At 40.3% G+C, this 21233-nt stretch overlaps 2 protein-coding genes across 2 annotated transcripts; both read left to right on the forward strand.

Annotated features, from left to right (window-relative positions):
• The first annotated feature begins 3354 nt into the window (after window positions 1–3354).
• Window positions 3355–8422, forward strand: LOC124142510 (myogenesis-regulating glycosidase-like). Its single transcript, XM_048389498.1, has 2 exons — window positions 3355–5198; window positions 7127–8422. Exons 1-2 carry the CDS (start codon window positions 3401–3403, stop codon window positions 7393–7395), a joined length of 2067 nt encoding a protein of 688 aa, XP_048245455.1. The 5' UTR covers window positions 3355–3400; the 3' UTR covers window positions 7396–8422.
• A 4945-nt stretch (window positions 8423–13367) lies between these two features.
• Window positions 13368–20410, forward strand: LOC124142499. Its single transcript, XM_046511009.2, has 5 exons — window positions 13368–13463; window positions 15668–15715; window positions 16947–17029; window positions 17835–17906; window positions 20131–20410. The coding sequence occupies exons 1-5, from the start codon at window positions 13430–13432 to the stop codon at window positions 20248–20250; spliced, it is 357 nt and encodes a 118-aa protein (XP_046366965.2). The 5' UTR covers window positions 13368–13429; the 3' UTR covers window positions 20251–20410.
• Window positions 20411–21233: the final 823 nt, after the last annotated feature.

A 21233-nucleotide genomic window follows, 5' to 3' on the forward strand; every position in this document is an offset into this window, starting at 1 on the left:
GCTGTTCTTGAAAAATGGAAGGATCAAGGTTTTAGTTCAAAATTGGTAATAATTTACATCAGGGTCAAAATTCATGGTAATATCACCCTGGATTGGTATTTGACACAATTTATTGCAGTCAGGTAATTGATTTGTTTACTGTATTGAGAGAATTCTTTATTGACTTTTGTTGTCAAAGTTTTTGAAAAATGATGTGAGAATGTGAAAAAGTTAATTTTTTCAGTTTTATGATACAAGTTAAATCTTTTGTAAATAAAACATATACATGCTGAAATTTGTTTTTCTATTATAAGTTTCTTAAAGATGTGAAGATGGTTCTTCAGTAGCATAAGAGAAGCTGTCACCACATACTACTTGCATATCCTGAATGGATCCAGGATTATTAATAAAGAGGAGGCTAAGGTGGAGTGAATGACAACTGAATCCCAGTCAGAAGTCACACACTTGAGGAAGCCACTGCCTTAGGGTTGTCACGTAGGGTGTCTGAAAAACAGGGCTATGCAGTATTTAAATTATTAATTTGTTATACCCCACACTGGGTTTGTCAACATTAGAAATTGTTTTGCTAATACCCCGGCTGATGAAATTTGCTGAAACTGACATGAAACATGAAAACAAGTATGGTTTCATACATGACTACTACTTACAGCTTAAGTCAGCCTTGGGGGTACACTGGTTAATGGCCTTACATAAGTGAGTGAGTGAGTGAGTGAGTGAGCGGTGTTTAACGCCCCTTTTTACAGTATTCCAGTTATATCACAGCATGTCAGTTTACCACTTCGGTGAAACCCACGAGCACAGGTATGGTGCTGACAAACCTAGAAACATAATCAGGGCGAACCACAATCATAGGCCTCTGGCGTGCCCAAGGGACGCAACTCTGCACAGTGAAGATCAGCGCCTTAGACGACTGGGCCACCCATGCCCCTGGCCTTACAATGAAAAGGATGCAAGTTTGAAACCCTGGGCATAAACATTTACTCATGACTTGTATTTTGATAAAAATCAGGATTTTGAGGAAACCATTAACATAAATAATCTTAGCATGGCAACACCAAATAAATGTAGGGGTATTATCATGAAGCCTGTATGTTTGGAAAGGTTGGTTGGTTGGTTTGTTATTTAACGCCGCACTTAGCAATATACCAGCTATATGACGTCTGTCTGTTAATAATCTAGTCTGGACCAGACAATCCTGTGATTGATATCATGAGCATCGATCCACGCAATTGGGATTGATGACATGCATCAACCAAGCGAACCTGACCACTCGACTCCATTAGTCGCCTTTTACCCTGGATTTTCACAGGGAAAGGAGGCAGAGCTCCAGATAAGCTTTTGGTGTTGTGGGTATTTTACCCATGCATTTTAAAATCATTGGGTATCAGTAATTCTACCTGCGTATTCAAATTTCTGTTACCCACTTGTTTTTACACATGTGGGTATTTAAGTTAAATATTCAAAAACACTATTCATCTGGTCCCTGCAAACTGGTGTCGTGTGGGTTCGAGAGCTTTATAGGACTCAAAAATACCACGATACTTCCACAAGAAAGTGTGATGGCAAATGATCATGATGTAACTGTCATCGTGGAGTTTGGCAAGGTTGACGGAATGCCCCTTTATAATTTCAAAATAAGTTGTTGATTTGCTAATCGAATACGCAGGGTTACTTCACAATATTTTGATGATACGCACAAGTTTTATTTTTGTAGCGTATCTGTAATGTTCGTTGCGTATTTGATACGCTTGGATTATATTTTACTGTGTATGTCTGCATTTCTGATGCGTATTTCACGCAGATACGCAGCTTATCTGGAGCTCTGAGGAGGTACAATCAACTGAGAAAGAAGAAGCCATGGCGACGGGTATTGGACACACCAACATTTCAGTAGCCATAAAGCCTCTTCTGTTACACTTAGCATGATCCTCGGAGGATTTATGGACAAGAGAGATAACTCGCTGAATATTTCACCTCCGTAGATTTGTTTGTTGTTTAACACCGCACTTAGCAAATAATCAAGTCTGGACCAGACAATTTAGTGATTGACATCATGAGTATCGATTTACACAATTGGGTAATGATGACGTGCTTCAACAAAGTCAGCAATCCTGACCAACCGATCCTGTTTACAAGCATAGACGCCTGTTAGGGCAAGCATGGCTTGGTAAATACCTATTCTATCCCGGATCTTCACGGGTGTAGAGAACAAGAGAACTTTCATGACTTATAAACATGACCGACAAGGTGAAGGTTTGTGCCTCCAGATGAAATTTCTGATTCTAAATAAAATATAAAATATTCTGACTAAATCAAGACTAAATGATTACCTAAGAATGCTGGCCGTTAAAGCCCTGTGAAACCTCATATAACACATTTCTTCTTTTGACGGGGAAACCAGGACTTGCTAGTTACAAGATACCAAGATAGAATATTTGGTTGATAATCATAATTTAGAATTTTTTAAAATGTAACTGCTGAACATAACTATTTTTAATCAAGTTATAAATATGCCTCTCTTTACAAAATATGAAACATGGGGGCTTTATGATTATTGGCGCAGGCGTTGCCCAGTCGTCGAAGGCGCAGCAGTTCAATATGCAGATGTTGATATGTTTAAATTTGTGCAGTTTTGAGCATTTTGTGGGGTTTTCTCTTTCATTACTGTTCACCAGGCCTACGAGGACATTTAGTCATTCATGAATGGAATGTTTGCTGTTGTATTTACACAGCAACAGTTTGGTCCTTCGTCTGCGTACTTTGGTTTCGGGGGTGGAATAAATGGTAAGACTTCCGCCCGTATTCCCCCTAAAAAATATATATGATAGAAATGATTGAGCCGCAATGCATAGGAGATATGTTTTGGAGGGGGTATATGGGCGGAAGTCTTTCCTAATAATTCTTTTTTGGGGTAAAAACATGTTCACAGGTCTACTAAATTGCCCGAACCAAGTCCCTCTACGGGTGCCATGAAATTGTGTCACGTTCACCCAAACAGTGCCCCGCGTCGATCAATAAAGATCATGTGATCAAAGTGCCCACGTGACACGTACAGGCTCAAAGCTGCGCTTCAACAGCAAGTACCGTACAAAGAAAGTCATTGAGGCTATAACAGAGGTTGAAAATCTCACAAATTCTTGCACGCGATTTACTTGCAAACATCTCAAATAAAGAAAAGGTTTGTATTCTGTCACACTGTTGTGTTGAATCTTGATTATGTTATGTAATTCCTAAGGGCTTCTTCCATATACACTGAAAACAGTTGTCTACGAAATTAGTATAGAAACATTAAACCCTATATGGGCCCCAAACCCAAACTATTAATAGATACTAAACATTCTAGTTCCGGTTCCGGCTAGGAAGTCAACTCGTGTTGTATCTCAGAAACGTGTGTCTGAAAATGGCAATTCCAAAACGGAAAATGGGAAGATTACTTAAAATAAGTGGTGTAATTGTGGTTTTAGCATTAGTACTTTTGATATGCCGCTCTTTAATAAGGAAAAAGCCAGTCCTCGATATAGATCTGAATCTTTTTGACTTTAGACACAAGTTGGGCCATGTTTATTTTGACTACAGCCAGAGAACCATCACTTTCTCCGAACATAATGATGGTGACTCATATTTAACAGTAACTTTTCCTCAAGAACTACAAAGTGCGCCTGACTTGACTTGTGATTCGAAAGATTCAAACAGCCTTTGTTTAAAATGGCTGCACAGAGGAAAGTTGGAGATAAAAGAGTCCATTTCTCAAAATGCAAGGTGTTATAATATTGTTTGGACGCCCAAGAACAATGGTTTTGTGCCCTATGACTGTTTCCCTTTATCAGACGCCCACTGGTACGGGGGAAGTGCACATTACACACATGACTGGCCAGTAGAACAGCTGAGTGTCCCGCTACAACCCTACATATCATCACCTCTCCACGTTTCCAGGGAAACGGGCAAAGAAGTGTTTGGTCCTGTTCTTGAGCGATACTGGTTCAGTTCAAAAGGAGTAGGGGTGTATGTTGACAATTCTGTTCCTTTGCATGTGGGCATCAACGACAACAATAGTAACAAGATGTGTTTTAAAGCATCGTATATCACAAACCGTTTCCAGAATCCTGAAAATCTTCCACCAATTTTGCGGTATTTTGTGTGTAAGGCTAATAATGCTAAAGAAATCCATGAACATATGTATAAAAAATGTTTTAAAGTTCCCACTCGCATACCAGATGAATTGAGAATGCAAAATCCCATGTGGACATCTGCGAAATTAAGAGACCAAACTAAACAATCAACTGTGTTAACTTACACAAATGAAATCAGCAAAAATAAATTTCCTAAAGGTTTCTTTGAACTTTATGGCAGATATTTCAGAGCATATGGAGATTATAATTTTGATGATAAAAAGTTTCCAAATGCACATCAAATGATTGGAGAACTGAAGTCCTCTGGTTTTGAAATCGGAACATGGGTCACCCCTTATATGGATCTTAAGTCACTCCATGCTGAAACTGGGAAGAAAAATGGATATTTTGTTCATGATGCTGACTCGGAGACATTGCCAGCCAGCATAGCTTGGAATGGCAATGTATCTTTGTTTGTTGACTTTACAAATGAACAAGCTTACAAGTGGTTCCATGATATACTGGAAAATATACAGAAAGATTACAGAAATACTGCTTTTGTATTTGATGGAGGCGAGTCTTCGTCCTTTGATCTCAGTCAGTCAATGAAGACTTTTATTCACAATCCGTGTGAGTACAGCACTAAGTATGTGGAACTTGCTGCCAGTCTGGGAGACAAAGGGACAGTGAAGGTTGGATACCAATCCCAGCAGTATGCCATGTTTGTCGAGATCACAGACAGACAGTCCAGCTGGGACTACAACAGTGGACTCAAGTCAATCATCCCGACTGTTCTAACTTACGGTCTCCTCGGTTACCCTTTTATCAACCCTGGTCCTATTGGTGGAAGGGGAAGTTTTTCTCTGAAGCCGTTCAAAAATGAAAGTTTTGAATCCAAAATTCTGCCCGAGTCCGAGCTGTATGTGCGATGGATGTTGCTGTCAACTTATTTACCCATCATGCAGTTCTCCTATGCCCCATGGGAATACAACAACGAAACAACACTATTAGCTCTTCAACTTGTTCAATATCATCAAAATAAGGTCTTCCCACTACTAAAGGCTGCTGCGAAAGAAGCAGAAGTGACAGGTAATATGCTTGATCAGTTTCGACAGTTCCATATATATGAGGGGGGTGCACGGGTGGCCCTGTCATCAAGGGCACTTCCATTTGCTATGTAGGGTTACATCCCTTGTGCAAACCCCAAACCTATGATTGTGGGTTAAAAGCCCAGTTCGCTCTAGTTATGTTTCTAAGTTTGTAAGCATCATACGAAATAAGTGGAACAATGTTCAAAACGGCAGTAAGTCCAACTCACACATTAGGACAAATTTAGTTGGTTTACAGATTTTTATTCAACAAATACTTGAACACAGGAGAGTAAAAAATAAAAACTTTCTGAACTCAGTATGCTCAATATGCTCAAAGACTAAATTTGTTCACCTGTGAAGATCCGGGCTAGAATATGTCTTCAGCAACCCATGTTTGTTGTAAAAGGTGAAAATGCTTGTTGTAAGAGTCGACTAATGGGATCAGGTGGTCAGAATCTCTGACTTCACATCCCAATGGTGTAGATCGATGCTCATGATATCAATCACTGGATTGTTTAGTCCAGACGTGATTATTTACAGACTGCCGTTGCTGAGTGCGACGTTAAACAACAAACAAACACACAGACAAAGAAAACTAAATTTTGTTACTGCATTGTACCTATTGACACATTTTCTTGTTTGGGTTATTATAATTTGAGACTAAACATGCTAAAACCTGGAGAGAACATACACTGTGAAAATGTTAAAGTAATTATATATATTGGGATAATAGGCTACTGAGACAAATATTTCCTATTATGCAATTTGTAAATTTCTGTTGAAGTTTTGACTTGACACAAAACTACTGGTGCATCTGCAAAATAAGTAATAAAGTTGGTCTTGCTTTATGATGAGATGTAATGGTTGATTGTTACAAGTAAAGGCTGTGTGTTCAATACCAGGGATTATCAAGGTTTTTAAAGTTAGTGCCCCTGGCAGGCAAATTGGGAAAAACATTGTTACTTTGTTTGAAATAGGGATTTTTTAAAGTTATTTTTTTCTTAAATTCAGATGTTTGCCTATTGTAACATTGAATTTTGAGATTGCATTCAATGCGATCATCATGATAATATGTAACTAAGCATAACAACCTCTTCCTATTTATTTGTCCTGTTATCAGCATGATCAGTGAAATACACTTTATCTCTACGAAGCCATAACATTATCTATTTGTTTTAGATATTAACATAAATTGGGAAACTTTTAATTCCATTTTGCAAATTTCTACTGTCATTTTCTGCAGACATGGGGCTGAATTCAGGCCATTGAGCAGGTCCAGATAAATCTCTTAATAAACAGCAACCGTGACAGATTAACAATAGACCTTTGAAACAATTGTGTGTTCTTCAGCTTCTTTTGAGTAGTGTATATTCAAAATCGATAGGCTCAGGATATTTATTAGTCTGTCTTACAGACCCTGATACAAATATATATATCAAATACAGCCCATGCAAGTCTATAATGTTTGGCAAGTCTAGATTACTGCAGTATCTGAAAATGAAGAGAGTCACTGGGCTCCCTTTTATTATATTTTTATTAAGATAACTGAACAACTGTTTTTTCTGTACATGTTCATTTCAGAGACTAGATGTTAGTCTAGATATTTTAGTCTGTCTCACAGACAATGATACAAATATATATCAAATACAGCCCATGCAAGTCTATAATGTTTGGCAAGTCTAGATTACTGCAGTATCTAAAAATGAAGAGAGTCACTGGGTTCCCTTTTATTATATTTTTATTAAGATAACTGAACAACTGTTTTTTCTGTACGATATGTTCATTTCAGAGACTAGATGTTAGTCTAGATATTTATCACAACAGAATTGAGACTGAATACGCTGGATTCAGATAAACACACAACATGAACACAAAAGTGTGGCATTCTAGGAAGGAATAAATTGTTGCAACTTTCTGTCTTGTCAGGGATGCCAATTATTCGGCCAGTCTGGTGGGTGGCACCAGAGGACATCGTTGCCCAGCGGGTCGACTGTGAGTTCTTGGTGGGGGATGCCCTCCTGGTGGCGCCAATACTGGAGAAGGGGGACAGGGAGCGCCAGGTGTACCTTCCAGCTGGGAGCCGGTGGAAGGATAATCTACGACAAAAACATTATGATGGCGGACAATGGCTGGAGCATTATCGCGTAGAGCTGATGGAAATTGCAACTTTTGAGCGAGAAAAAACTCCTTTGTGATTATATTTGGAAGAAGGAAGAATCTACAGTGTGATGAGTGAGTGAGTGAGTTGTTGACATTGTTTTAATCCTGCTATGTGGTGATTAGCAGACACTGATCAGGAGTGCTTTGGGATAGTTATGCAGTAAGTGAGTGGTTTTGTGCAGCTTTTACCAACATTCCAGCGATATCATGGCGGGGGACACGTGAAATGGTCTGCACACATTGTACCCATGTGGGGAGTCGAACCTGGATCTGCAGCATGATGAGCCAAGGTTTTAACCACTAAGCTACACCACAGCCCACATATTTTGGGAAGTCTGAAGAAATTGTTAAATGGTCATAGCTTTTGATATCTGAAATTTCATATACAATTTATACTCACCGATTATATTATCTTATAAAATTGGATTTTCTTGATAAGTTTGATTACTTTTTTCTTATTTTTCTATTTCATGATGGTTTTATGAACAGGCCCAAATGAACTAATTTGGTTACCATGGTTACAAAATTTATTTTTTAGAACAAAAATGTTTTCTATCCATTGGTAATCATGACAATGTATAGCAATATTTAAGTAAGGTGAATATTGAAGGTGAAGTTAATGAACTTGAGAGAATTGTGAGTGGTTGAGTTGGTTGAATTTCTGTTATTCAGTAGCATGTCTGGTTATTGTAAAAGGAAAATTAGAAACTTATTGTGCGACTTTTACCATTAGTCTGAAGCCAGTGTCTAGTCAAATTCTGTTGGTCTAGTAAGCTCAGCAGATAATGATCCATATGATAACACTAAATTCTACTAAATTTTATATTAATAGCCATTTTCAGGTCTTTTTATATAAGGAGCCATTTTTGGGTCTCAGGAGTTTTTGGCACAGACTGAAAACATATGAAGACCCTAAATGTTAACTTCAATAGGCCCCACCCCATGAAGATCTGGGTTAGAATTGGTCTTCAGCAACCCATGCTTGTCATACAAGGTGACTAACAGGAATGGATGTAAACGTTTCCTGATTGTGTAGATCAGCTGTAGATTGATGCTCATGATGACAAACACTTGATTGTCTTGTTAAGACTGCTATTGCTTAGTGTGGCGTTAAACAACAAACAAACAAACAAACTAAATACAGCAGCATGAACCTAAGTTAACTCTTTCAACACCAGTCAACCAGAAGTGTTTACTACTGGGACACCGAGTTCCCAGAGACTATTGTGTGATAGATGAAGCCAATATTTACACCCACGGGTACAAGTTAAAACGGAGCAGCGCAAAACGGACTAAAGAATTAGGTCAAAACGCTCATGAATGAAACTCCCATGGTGCCGGGCCGTCAGCTGGCTTGGTAAACAGCTCAGTACCGCACTGTCGAGGTTTCAAAAACCTATACATTGTATCAAAAGTGTTACAATGTTCTTATTTCTTCACACAGTGTAACCAAATTGTATAAACATCCAACCCGAGTTGATTGTCTTTCCAACAGTATCTAAAGTCAACAATTGGTTGGTTGGTTTGTTGTTTAACAACTGAGGGAAAATGTGAGTTTGAGTCATTTGAAACATAATTTGGTAAGCTAGCTAGAGTAGTTGTGAAGCTGGGTTGTTAAAAAATGTAGTAGATATTATTTTTAAATCAATACAGAATTATGACATTTTGACCTAGAGATATTTGCCTGTATGCAAGTGAGCTGTGTTTGTATGTACAACATATTACTTGACACAGTTGTGGTCATGCAAAAAATCATGAGACAAAAATGAAACGAAGAAAAATGTGTTATTACTTAATAATAAATCTGTGTTGTGCATTATTTCTCTAAAACGATATTTATTGATAATATTACCAAAAAGATGTAAATAAAAATAATAATTTCAAGCAAACAGCATTTTAATCATGTTAATTGTCATTTTTGTTTTATTTTGGAAAAAAAGGTTAGCCTTATGTCATGTAAAAGTGAAACAAAGAATATGTTGGTCTAGACTTAGATAGAAATAGCCATACCCAGCTTAGATGTTTCAAATACCTTTGCCAGAGAGCATTGCCTTTGTTTTATCAGTATTAACTTGAGACTGTGTTTGTGAAGTTCCTTCAAAGTGCTTCCTATGTTGATCCAAGATGTCAAATATTGCATGAGTGTATAACATGATTCTTAACCTAATCTCTTCCGGCTGTCAAGTTAATGTGTTTGATCATATACTCTATGGATATAGAAGAACTGTTGTGAAGTCAGCTGGCTTTCAGCAGCATTTCATGTATATCACACAATTTATACTACTATGCATTTAATCACATTCATAAAGACCTCACTTTTGAGGGTTTGAGGGCTGGGGCTGCAGTGTGGTTGTAGGAAGTAGAAAGTTTATGTTGAACTATTGTTTATGCTTATACAATCATTACATGGCATGGTCAGATGATACAAGCCTCCTGATGTGGTAGTTTGGCTCATCTGTCTTGGATTGCAAGCACATAGGAAAATGTTTGAATCCCCATGTGAGCATATTTTCTGATGACAATTTCTGTTTATCATAGCATGTGACCCCCTAAACAAGCCCTCAAGAACTTATTTACAACACTCCACCCCTGCCCCCTCCTCCCTTTTGTAGGAACAAGTTTGAATCCCCATCTGAAGCCAATTTCTGTTTCTCATAGCATGTGACCCCCTAAACAAGCCCTCAAGGGCTTAAAAACAACACCCATATCCACCCCCTCCCCACCCATATCCAACCCCCCCCCCACCTGCTGACATTCACTCCCCAGTCTCTCTTCTGATCTCTCTACATATTTTGTTACCAGGGTACACTGTACAGGGTGATTTGTACAAAAGGTTTGATTTATGTGCTCAAACAAAGTGTACAACTCCATACAGTGAAACCTTGATGTCGCCCAGAGTTCTATCCCTTGGTGTTATTTGAGGGGTCTGTCTTTTTAAAAATTAATAATAACCATTAAACATAGTATGATATGATATTCATACAGAATATGCAAAAAACATATTGACAAAATATTATTACATTAATAATGTTTTGTAAATTCAATTTTAGAATTCAATGACATAATGGATATTGTACATGTTTACATAAATATTTCTGTACAAGTTATTTGCAAGTTCCCTGCCTCAGGGCAATGATAAGACTGTGTATGTGTGTACTGTACATGTTTTTGTACAATTTTGTTCAAGACAAAATATAAATTTCACGAGTTTTTCAATCCAGTTTTGATTTCATCAGTTATTTTCCATACTGGAGTAACAAACTTATTATTTTTGCATATTCTATTGGACAATAGTTTTTCAATTGAGAGCCAAAACATTTCGTTTCTCACCTATTTGAATATTGCAGGACACACAGATAAATATATGGCAATTGTTATGTGACATTGCAATTATGTATATTTTTGTTGTTGTATAACTTAATGAACAATTCTATGTTTTACCCTATCATTCCATGAATAAAGAAGTATTATAATTTGAAACTAACCCCGTGTCTTGTGATTTCACAACATGTAAAATTGATAGTACAATACCCTGTCCCCCGTGGCGATTCTGGGTTAGATTCAGTCGAGTGGTCAGAATTGGTAACTTGGTTGATTGCGTGTCATGATCCAGTGTGGATCGTAGCTCACAATATCGATCACTTGATTTGTGGACCTAACTTGTTTATATACAGGCCTCCATCATCTGAGATCTTGTGGGTGTGGTGTGGTACCGGACTGTGTCATCCTGTCACCATGACAACAGTCTTAGTTTACAACTGCCCCATGGGGATTCTGATATAGTTTGACCCCAGCAACGTCTGTGTGGTGGGTTATCAATGCAGAGTGATGTGTTTACAATAAGATTGTTATGATGACACTCGCTGGCCATGCTGTCAACTCTCCTGCCACAGAATCCCCACGGAGAAAAGCATGGGGTACTGGGGACCTACTCTGCCAGGTTATCCCCACAGCGAGACCAGCATGGGGTACTGGGGACCTACTGTGCTGGGTATTCCCACTAGGGAGAAAAGCATGGGGTACTGGGGACCTACTGTGCTGGGTAATTCCACCAGGGAGACCAGCATGGGGTACTTGGGACCTACTTTGTACTTGGGACCTACTCTGCCTGGTAATCCCCACAGCGAGACCAGCATGGGGTACTGGGGACCTACTGTGCTGGGTATTCCCACTAGGGAGACAAGCATGGGGTATTGTGGACCTACTCTGCCAGGTAATCCCACCAGGGAGACCAGCATGAGGTACTGGGGACCTACTCTGCCTGGTAATCCCACCAGGGAGACCAGCATGGGGTACTTGGGACCTACTCTGCCAGGTTATCTCCACAGGGAGACCAGCATGGGGTACTGGGGACCTACTGTGCTGGGTATTCCCACTAGGGAGACAAGCATGGGGTACTGGGGACTTACTTTGCCGGGTAATCCCACCAGGGAGACCAGCATGGGGTACTGGGGACTTACTTTGCCGGGTAATCCCACCAGGGAGACCAGCATGAGGTACTGGGGACCTACTTTGTACTTGGGACCTACTCTGCCAGGTTATCTCCACAGGGAGACCAGCGTGGGGTACTGGGGACTTACTTTGCCGGGTAATCCCACCAGGGAGACCAGCATGGGGTACTGGGGACCTTCTCTGCCGGGTAATCCCACAAGGGAGACCAGCATGGAGTACTGGGGACCAACTCTTCTGGGTAATCCCCACAGGGAGACCAGCATTGGGTACTGGGGGCCTACTTTGTACTTGGGACCTACTCTGCCTGGTAATCCCACCAGGGAGACAAGCATGGAGTACTGGGGACCTACTCTGCCTGGTAATCCCCACAGGGAGACCAGCATGGGGTACTTGGGACTTAATTTGTACTTTGGACCTACTCTGCCTGGTAATCCCACCAGGGAGACAAGCATGGGGTACTGGGGACCTACTCTACCTGGTAATCCCTCCAGGGAGACCAGCATGGGGTACTGGGGACCTACTTTGTACTTGGGACCTACTCTGCCTGGTAATCCCACCAGGGAGACAAGCATGGGGTACTGGGGGCCTACTTTGTACTTGGGACCTACTCTGCCTGGTAATCCCACCAGGGAGACAAGCATGGGGTACTGGGGGCCTACTTTGTACTTGGGACCTACTCTGCCTGGTTATCCCACCAGGGAGACAAGCATGGGGTACTGGGGGCCTACTTTGTACTTGGGACCTACTCTGCCTGGTAATCCCACCAGGGAGACAAGCATGGAGTACTGGGGACCTACTCTGCCTGGTAATCCCACCGGGGAGACAAGCATGGGGTACTGGGGACCTACTCTGCCAGGTTATCTCCACAGGGAGACCAGCATGGGGTACTGGGGACCTTCTCTGCCGGGTAATCCCACCAGGGAGACCAGCATGGAGTACTGGGGACCAACTCTTCTGGGTAATCCCCACAGGGAGACCAGCATGGGGTACTGGGGACCTACTCTGCCAGGATATCCCCACAGGGAGACCAGCATGGGGTATTGTGGACCTTGCCTGTCACATAATCCCCACAGGGAGACAAACATGGGGTACTGGGAATCTAGTGTGCCACTTAATCCCTACAGCGAGACAAACATGGGGTACTGGGGACCAACTATTCTGGGTAATCCCCACAGGGAGACCAGCATGGGCTACTGGGGACCTACTCTGCAAGGTAATCCCCACAGGGAGACAAGCATGGGGTAGTGGGGACCTTGCCTGCCACTTAATCCCTACAGCGAGACAAGCATGGGGTACTTGGAACCTACTCAGCCACGGAATTCCCACAGGGAGACATGCATGTGATACGTGGGATATATGAGTGCATAGATTTTAATGGTTCTCAAACAATACCATTCTAATACTTAAATCGTACAAGACTCAAAGGCATTAGTCACGCGTCTCCAAATATCATTTTTTCCAGATCTACCGCACCTGATGAGCCAGGTATTTGTAGTCACATCTCGGGTCTATATATGGACCCCATGTGCTTTTTGGGTGCCTGGTTCCAGAAATAGCAGATAACAGGCTGGGCCTGTCCCACACATGTCCCGCTCCCACACCCGGCATTGAACCACCATGGAGGCTTTTCACATACTGTGTCTCGTCATCGGTGAGTTTCTTTGGACTAACATTTAAAAACTGTTAATACTAATTGAAATCTTGACAGTCGTGTGGTATGCACTTTCTGTTGTGGAGGGGGTTGGTGGGTTGAAACAATGAACTGAATAAGTGAGCTATTTTATCGACTCCTCGAGCAATATATGTCAGTTTTATAAGGGTGTGTCAGCTTATAGTAACAGCATGAACAGACTTGCAGCGAACAACGAGCACGGGTATGGTACTGACTGTACAATGAAGAGTTAAAGTGGTTCAAATTCGATTAGCGGATCCGTTCACGATGAGGCTACTCTTCAACCTAAATTGCGGAGCCTTATATATACAGTTGGACCTGATATGTTCCCTGAAGGTATTAATGACTAAAAGTACATACTTACATTAAAGGAGGTAAGTTCTTAATTTAATCATTGAATAATCACAGGACAAGTTCAAGGCCAGATACGGTGGTCACGGAAGCTGACGAACCGTGATATAACTGAAATACTGGTTAATTGAGTGACACACCGTGATATAAATGTACTGTTTAATTGAGTTACACACCGTGATATAAAGATATATAACTGAAATACTGGTTAATTGAGTGACACACCGTGATATAACTGAAATACTGTTTAACTGAGTGACACACCGTGATATAACTGAAATACTGTCTATAGTGAGTGACACACCGGACATAACTGAAATACTGTGTAAAATAACTGACACACCGATATATAACTGAAATACTGCTCAAAGCGACTGACACACCGATATATAACTGAAATACTGCTCAAAGCGACTGACACACCGATATATAACTGAAATACTGCTCAAAGCGACTGACACACCGATATATAACTTATATACTGTTCAAAGCGACTGACACACCGATATATAACTGAAATACTGCTCAAAGCGACTGACACACCGATATATAACTGAAATACTGCTCAAAGCGACTGTCACACCGATATATAACTTATATACTGTTCAAAGCGACTGACACACCGATATATAACTGAAATACTGCTCAAAGCGACTGACACACCGATATATAACTGAAATACTGTTCAAAGCGACTGACACACCGATATATAACTTGAATACTGCTCAAAGCGACTGACACACCGATATATAACTTATATACTGTTCAAAGCGACTGACACACCGATATATAACTTGAATACTGCTCAAAGCGACTGACACACCGATATATAACTGAAATACTGCTCAAAGCGACTGACGCACCGATATATAACTGAAATACTGTTCAAAGCGACTGACACACCGATATATAACTGAAATACTGTTCAAAGCGACTGACACACCGATATATAACTTATATACTGTTCAAAGCGACTGACACACCGATATATAACTGAAATACTGCTCAAAGCGACTGACACACCGATATATAACTGAAATACTGTTCAAAGCGACTGACACACCGATATATAACTTGAATACTGCTCAAAGCGACTGACACACCGATATATAACTGAAATACTGTTCAAAGCGACTGACACACCGATATATAACTTGAATACTGCTCAAAGCGACTGACACACCGATATATAACTGAAATACTGCTCAAAGCGACTGACGCACCGATATATAACTGAAATACTGTTCAAAGCGACTGACACACCGATATATAACTGAAATACTGTTCAAAGCGACTGACACACCGATATATAACTGAAATACTGTTCAAAGCGACTGACACACCGATATATAACTTGAATACTGCTCAAAGCGACTGACACACCGATATATAACTGAAATACTGCTCAAAGCGACTGACACACCGATATATAACTGAAATACTGTTCAAAGCGACTGACACACCGATATATAACTGAAATACTGCTCAAAGCGACTGACACATCGATATATAACTGATATACTGTTCAAAGCGACTGACACACCGATATATAACTTAAATACTGTTCAAAGCGACTGACACACCGACATATAACTTAAATATTGTTCAAAACGACTGACACACCGATATATATCGGAAATACTGCTCAAAGCAACCTCGATACTTCACGATTATTGCTCCCAACGGAAGAACATACTAGTTGAAGCACCTTGGGGTATTGATGATGTATTGAAAACATTGCTCAGTCAAATTAAATTTTAGTGCTCATCATCATCTGGTACAATAGCATCCCCACTCGATAATGTGGTGATTTATACAATTGTCTGTTTTAGTTGGAGCTGCATTTGTTGTTGCACAGTTTCCGTTTCAACCACCAAATGGTAAGTATTATTACAGTACTTTTACTTCACCCGAAGGGTTCTGCAGGGTAGCTGTAATTCTCAACACACTGCACATAAACTCGATGCAGTGGTCGTTCAGAAGGCCTCTCCTTGAAAAAACTGAGTCTAGGCCGATTTGATAAGGCATTCGCTTGATTGACACTCATTTCTATTATTATTTACAGATTAAAATAATAGAATTGCAGCAATGAGGGTTTGGGTGATCCTGGCACAGTCAGGCTGGTTTGGCTCATCATCAGCCCAGGGACCTTGCCCTCTCTACACGCAGCCAAGACAGCGAAGGGAACTTCTCCCAGGGAGCGCTGCCCAGTCAAACCCAACCGAGAACTTTTCGGAGAATGTGAAGACTCCCCAACACTGCAGCCTTCCGCATTGTCAGACGGGCTGTATTCCCGGTAGCAAACCCAAGTACTCTTCCAATGTCAGTCAACAGATTGGGAGGTACCAAACTTAAGGCACCGAGAAAAATGGGGCGTCGGACAACTTGGTACTTGGGATGCAAACGTGACATTTCAAAAGCGAGGTGTGCATATTTGCCATGTTTTACCCGAGTCGTGTCAATCACATTAGTGTCAAAGAGGGACAGAAAATTCAATAATATAAATTATTTCATTGGATTTATCATAACGGACAATCAGGTTTTTTGGCCTGGATATGTCTGAAACAGTATACGGGCTTATTCCAAAGAATTTTTTATTTATCATTTTCCATGACACCCTCTACATATTCTGGGTAGTACCATGGATGGACCACTGAGTCAAAACCACAAGCAAGGTGAAGACGGTAATAAAAGGATCGAGCCACCCCATCATGTCGCTTAAGATACTGTGTTTGTGCCAAAGCTGGGCATCCACTGACAATGTATTGGACAGACTCGTTAAATTCATTGCATAATCTACATTTCATATTTACATTTTGATGCAAAATCACACATTGATGGTTTCGAGTGGGAAGTGACTGGTCTTGACTAGCAAACAGAAAGCCTTCTGTTTCGTTTTTCAGACAAGCCGACTTCATCCATGCGAAGGACTCTGCAGGGTTGCTGATCTTCTCAACACACTGCACATAAACTTCTTCTTCTTCTTCGACTTCTTATTATTTTATTGATGATGAACCGACGAAGAAAGATGGTTAAATAAATATGAAATGAAATATACGATAATTGAAAAATATATGAAGGAAGTGAAATCTATCATAGATTATATTTCAGTTCCCTCGCAGTCCTGTCTGACGTGTACCTATCTGAGCGACCCAGCTGACTGCAAGCATTCCAAGAAGTGTTACCCTGGTGATGTGAGTTACAATGTTACAATGCTGTTACTTACCGATTCAATATGCAAACAATAATGGCATTCATGCACTATGTAATGTATGAATTTAAATACAGTTAGCCAGACCCGTGAAGATCCGGGATAGAATAGGTCTTTAGCAACCAAAGCTTGCCGTAAGAGATGACTATGCTTGTCGTAAGAGGCGACTAAGGGGATCGGGTGGTCAGGCTCGCTGACTTGGTTTGTGCGTGTCATCGTATCCCAACTACTTGGATCGATGCTCATGTTATGATTCACTGGGTTGTCTGGTCCAGACTCGATTATTTACAGACCGCCGTCATATAGCAAGAATATTGCAGAGTGCGGCGTCAATCAATCAATCAATCAATCAATCAATCAAATACAGTTAACCTTTTATCCCATATAACTAAGGTTCTCTTTTTATATCGCGGTTTAAGACCATCAGATCCAAAACTTTATTTTTAATTTAAACAAACCAACAAACAAACAAACAAATACATACATACAAATAAATAAATAAGGTATGATAAGGAGGGTAATGTAAAAATAGTAGAGACAATTATGTAGTACCACCTTCCGATTCGTAATCTCATTCACTTATGTTTGGTAGAAGAGCAGATTCTTGAAATGTATATTTTAGTTCAAATACACTAAACTACGGTTATAACGAACACGCTTATAACGAACTACGGTTATAACGAACTATAAATAGTAGTCCCTTTGAGTTCGTTATAACCGTAGTTTACTGTATTTAAATGTATTTATCACATGCCTACCGTGCATACGACTCTGTCTCTATGTTTCAGTCCTGTTTCCTTGGCGAAGTACACGAGGCAGACAATGAGACCTACTACATCCAGTATTGCTACCCTGAACCTGTAAGTCAAAATATATTTTGTCTCAGGCAATAATATGTGTCTTGCAAAATCACGCCAGCAAAATGATGAAGCATGATATTTTACCAAGGTATTGTGTATATTCCCACCTATTGTGGAATGTGTGGTAGTATCATTTAAAAGCAACTTCGTCTTTAAATCCAGGAGCCTCGGATTATATCGGAAAAAACACATTTGTCCCAGAAAATGCTTGAAAAAACTCAAACTGTTGCAATGAAAAGGAATTGTCTGCCACAAAAATACGGAATTTAAATAATATGTATATTTAAGCTCATAGCTTAGGTGAAAAATATCCTCTCTCCAGACAAAATCCCGGCGCCGTTAAACTCACTCACTGACCCAAAATTCACTGTAACGTAGCCCTGGAACCTGATTTGAATTTCAATAATAAAGCAGTACATACATAATCAGTTACAGCAAGCAAAATAATGATAAATGGGCAAGTGATGTACATGGCGTGATACAAACAACATCTAATAATGGTGCCTTCGGCGAGAAAGCTTAAGTATGTAATTTCTAGAAACAAACGTTGTTGAACATACACCAAATGTATTTCGTCCTATTCGGGAATACGTATCTGAAATTTCAGTTGGTTGGTCTGTAGTAATAACTGATAGACTAGAAACGAAACAGTTAGAAACAGCGAGGGTGGCTACGTATCTTCCAACATTTTCCAAAGCCAGTTAACATTATGAGACAAGATGTTTACGTTAAGCATTAGACACAGACAGAAAAAAGCTTTGCACATTCTACAAAACTATTCATTGCACCAAGATTATCTTCATGCCTTAGCTCCTTAGACAATTGAAACTTTCATTGATTGTAAACTACGAACCAAATTTAATCGTTCAATCCTCAGATTCAGAACAATAACTGTACAAAAATCCTTCATTTATGTTAACAGCGTCGTGTGGAATCAGGGGGACACGGGCGGCCCAGTCGTCTAAGGCGCCGCGATTCGCTGTGCAGAGTTGCGTCCCTTTGGCACGCCAGAAACCTATGATTGTGGGTTCGAATCCCGGTTCGCCCCGATTATGTTTCTAGGTTTGACAGCACCATACCCGTGCTCGTGGGTTTCACCGACGTGGTTAACGTCCGAGTCCTGCATCACTTCAAGCTTTCCTCCCACATTAAGCTGACACGCCGCGACATAACTGGAATACTGTTAAAAGCGGCGTTAAACCCAAACCCAATCAGAAGTAAGAGGAGCAAGTACATTACAAGTATTCAAAGAGAACATAAGTCAGAAACAAAGCTCTATGCCTTGTTTTTACCCGTCAGGAAACCGTTAACTTTACACGCAAGACTTCTTAACGCTGACGTTTTCAAGGCAAATCTTGTTAAATTTGACTGTAATTGTGAATCAGAATCTGAAAATGTTTCCTCGAGTGTCGCAATAACATTATATCGCTATAGCGTTTTCCGAATTTGGCATAAAATGTGGTCTTTATACCATTCTATTTTGCGACCCAACATGGATGACAGTGTCAATGAATTCCAGGTAAATAGTTATAGTTTATCGACTAAAGGATTTAAATAGTTCATGGGTTTGTCTCCAAATATGTTTGTTGAAAATAATACTAATGTTTGCATATACTGATCTTTTGGACAAATTGTACTTTTAAAGAAAGGGCGAGATTGGCCCCTGGAGCTTTTCCCAATCCTATTAACTGTATTCAATCAAAAAATTATGTACAACATAACGAGTGTCACGTCTCCAGATCAGTTGTAAATCATTGTTGTCTGACACAGCCTCTGTAAACCTTTACATTCCAACCAATGGCGACCGACGTAACATCCCCATTGGTAAATCATCGTGTTCTAACACAGCCTATGTAAACCTTTACATTTCAACCAATGGCGACCGACGTAACATCCCTGTTTGTAAATCATCGTGTTCTGACACAGCCTATGTGAACCTTTACATTTCAACCAATGGCGACCGACGTAACATCCCTGTTTGTAAATCATCGTGTTCTGACACAGCCTCTGTAAACCTTTACATTTCAACCAATGGCGACCGACGTAACATCCCTGTTTGTAAATCATCGTGTTCTGACACAGCCTATGTAAACCTTTACATTTCAACCAATGGCGACCGACGTAACATCCCTGTTTGTAAATCATCATGTTCTGACACAGCCTATGTGAACCTTTACTTTTCAACCAATAGCAACCGAGCTAACATCCCTGTTTCTTGCTGCAGGGCTGTTTACAGATGAAGAGTCTGGTCGAGCAGGGGAACAACGAGCTCCGCGGCTACCACTTCAACTGGATCTCCTGCTGCAACACCGACGACTGCAACAACATGATACCTCAACCCTAGACGCTAGTGGTCACGTTTACATTGCATGGCATGTTCATCTTAGTTCGTTATATGTCGTCAGCCATTTTGTGCTTTTTGTGTGTAACTTTAATGTATTTTCAAATTTCAGTTGTTCGGTTTGGTTAAGATATTAAAAGAGATTTCAACAAAATAAACGTTATCTAATCCCTCATGCTCAAAGAATATATTGTTTGTCGAAATCGCCCTTTTTTTATAACGAAACAGTTCCCACCGTGTGTACAAGTAATTTTTCATCCCAAACTGGCTCCCACAGGAGATATCGCTTGGGTGAGATCAAGCGATTTATAACTTGTCCGTGAAGAGATCACCCGTTTAATAAACATACAGCTGTATTACACATCGTGTAATACCAAAACGCGTGCTTTTGTACTCTTTTGAAACCTACCAACATCCCTTGGCTTATTCAACGACATTGCGTGTGGAGATGATAGATCACTGAGAGGAGCTTATGCACGTTCGATTACCCCAGCAACCTTGTTGCTAGGCTGACGTCACATGGCATTGTTTCGTCGATGGATCTTGAAACAAAATTCCAGAAATTACGTCATCGGGTATTGTGACGTGATTGTAAACTTTGATCGCTCGTAAGTATATGATGACAGTTGTCTGTTGGGCATCCAGTTCTTCTTCAAACAGATGCAAAGGCAAAGAGTTGTCTCCTAACCAAGCGGATTAGGTCGCGATCTTCGCGTCCTGACGTCACACGAGGCCGTCCAGACCTTGGAAGGTCCTTTACCTCATGCCTTTGTCGATGTTTTCAGGGAACGTTTACTTTTACCTTGATATCGCTTTTATTATTATTATTATCCACCAGCCTAAATAACATTATCTTCCGTAAAAAAAATTATATTAAGAACTAAGAGGAGCATTACATTCAGGAAAGTACGTATTAGACAATTCCCATGAATCTAAATTCGTTTCTTCTTACCACAGTATTGAATTACTGGCATACTTTCATGAAA

This window comes from Haliotis rufescens, unplaced genomic scaffold, assembly GCF_023055435.1.
Source record: "Haliotis rufescens isolate VD_foot unplaced genomic scaffold, xgHalRufe1.0.p SCAF_8, whole genome shotgun sequence".
Taxonomy (NCBI): Eukaryota; Metazoa; Mollusca; class Gastropoda; order Lepetellida; family Haliotidae; genus Haliotis; species Haliotis rufescens.

Coding starts and splice junctions, on each gene's coding strand:
- LOC124142499 (XM_046511009.2), top strand. CDS start 13,430: ATGGAGGCTTTTCACATACTGTGTCTCGTCATCG. Junction 13,464..15,667: donor CATACTGTGTCTCGTCATCG/GTGAGTTTCTTT, acceptor TGTCTGTTTTAG/TTGGAGCTGCATTTGTTGTT. Junction 17,907..20,130: donor AGTATTGCTACCCTGAACCT/GTAAGTCAAAAT, acceptor TTCTTGCTGCAG/GGCTGTTTACAGATGAAGAG.
- LOC124142510 (XM_048389498.1), top strand. CDS start 3,401: ATGGCAATTCCAAAACGGAAAATGGGAAGATTACTTAAAATAAGTGGT. Junction 5,199..7,126: donor GAAAGAAGCAGAAGTGACAG/GTAATATGCTTG, acceptor CTGTCTTGTCAG/GGATGCCAATTATTCGGCCA.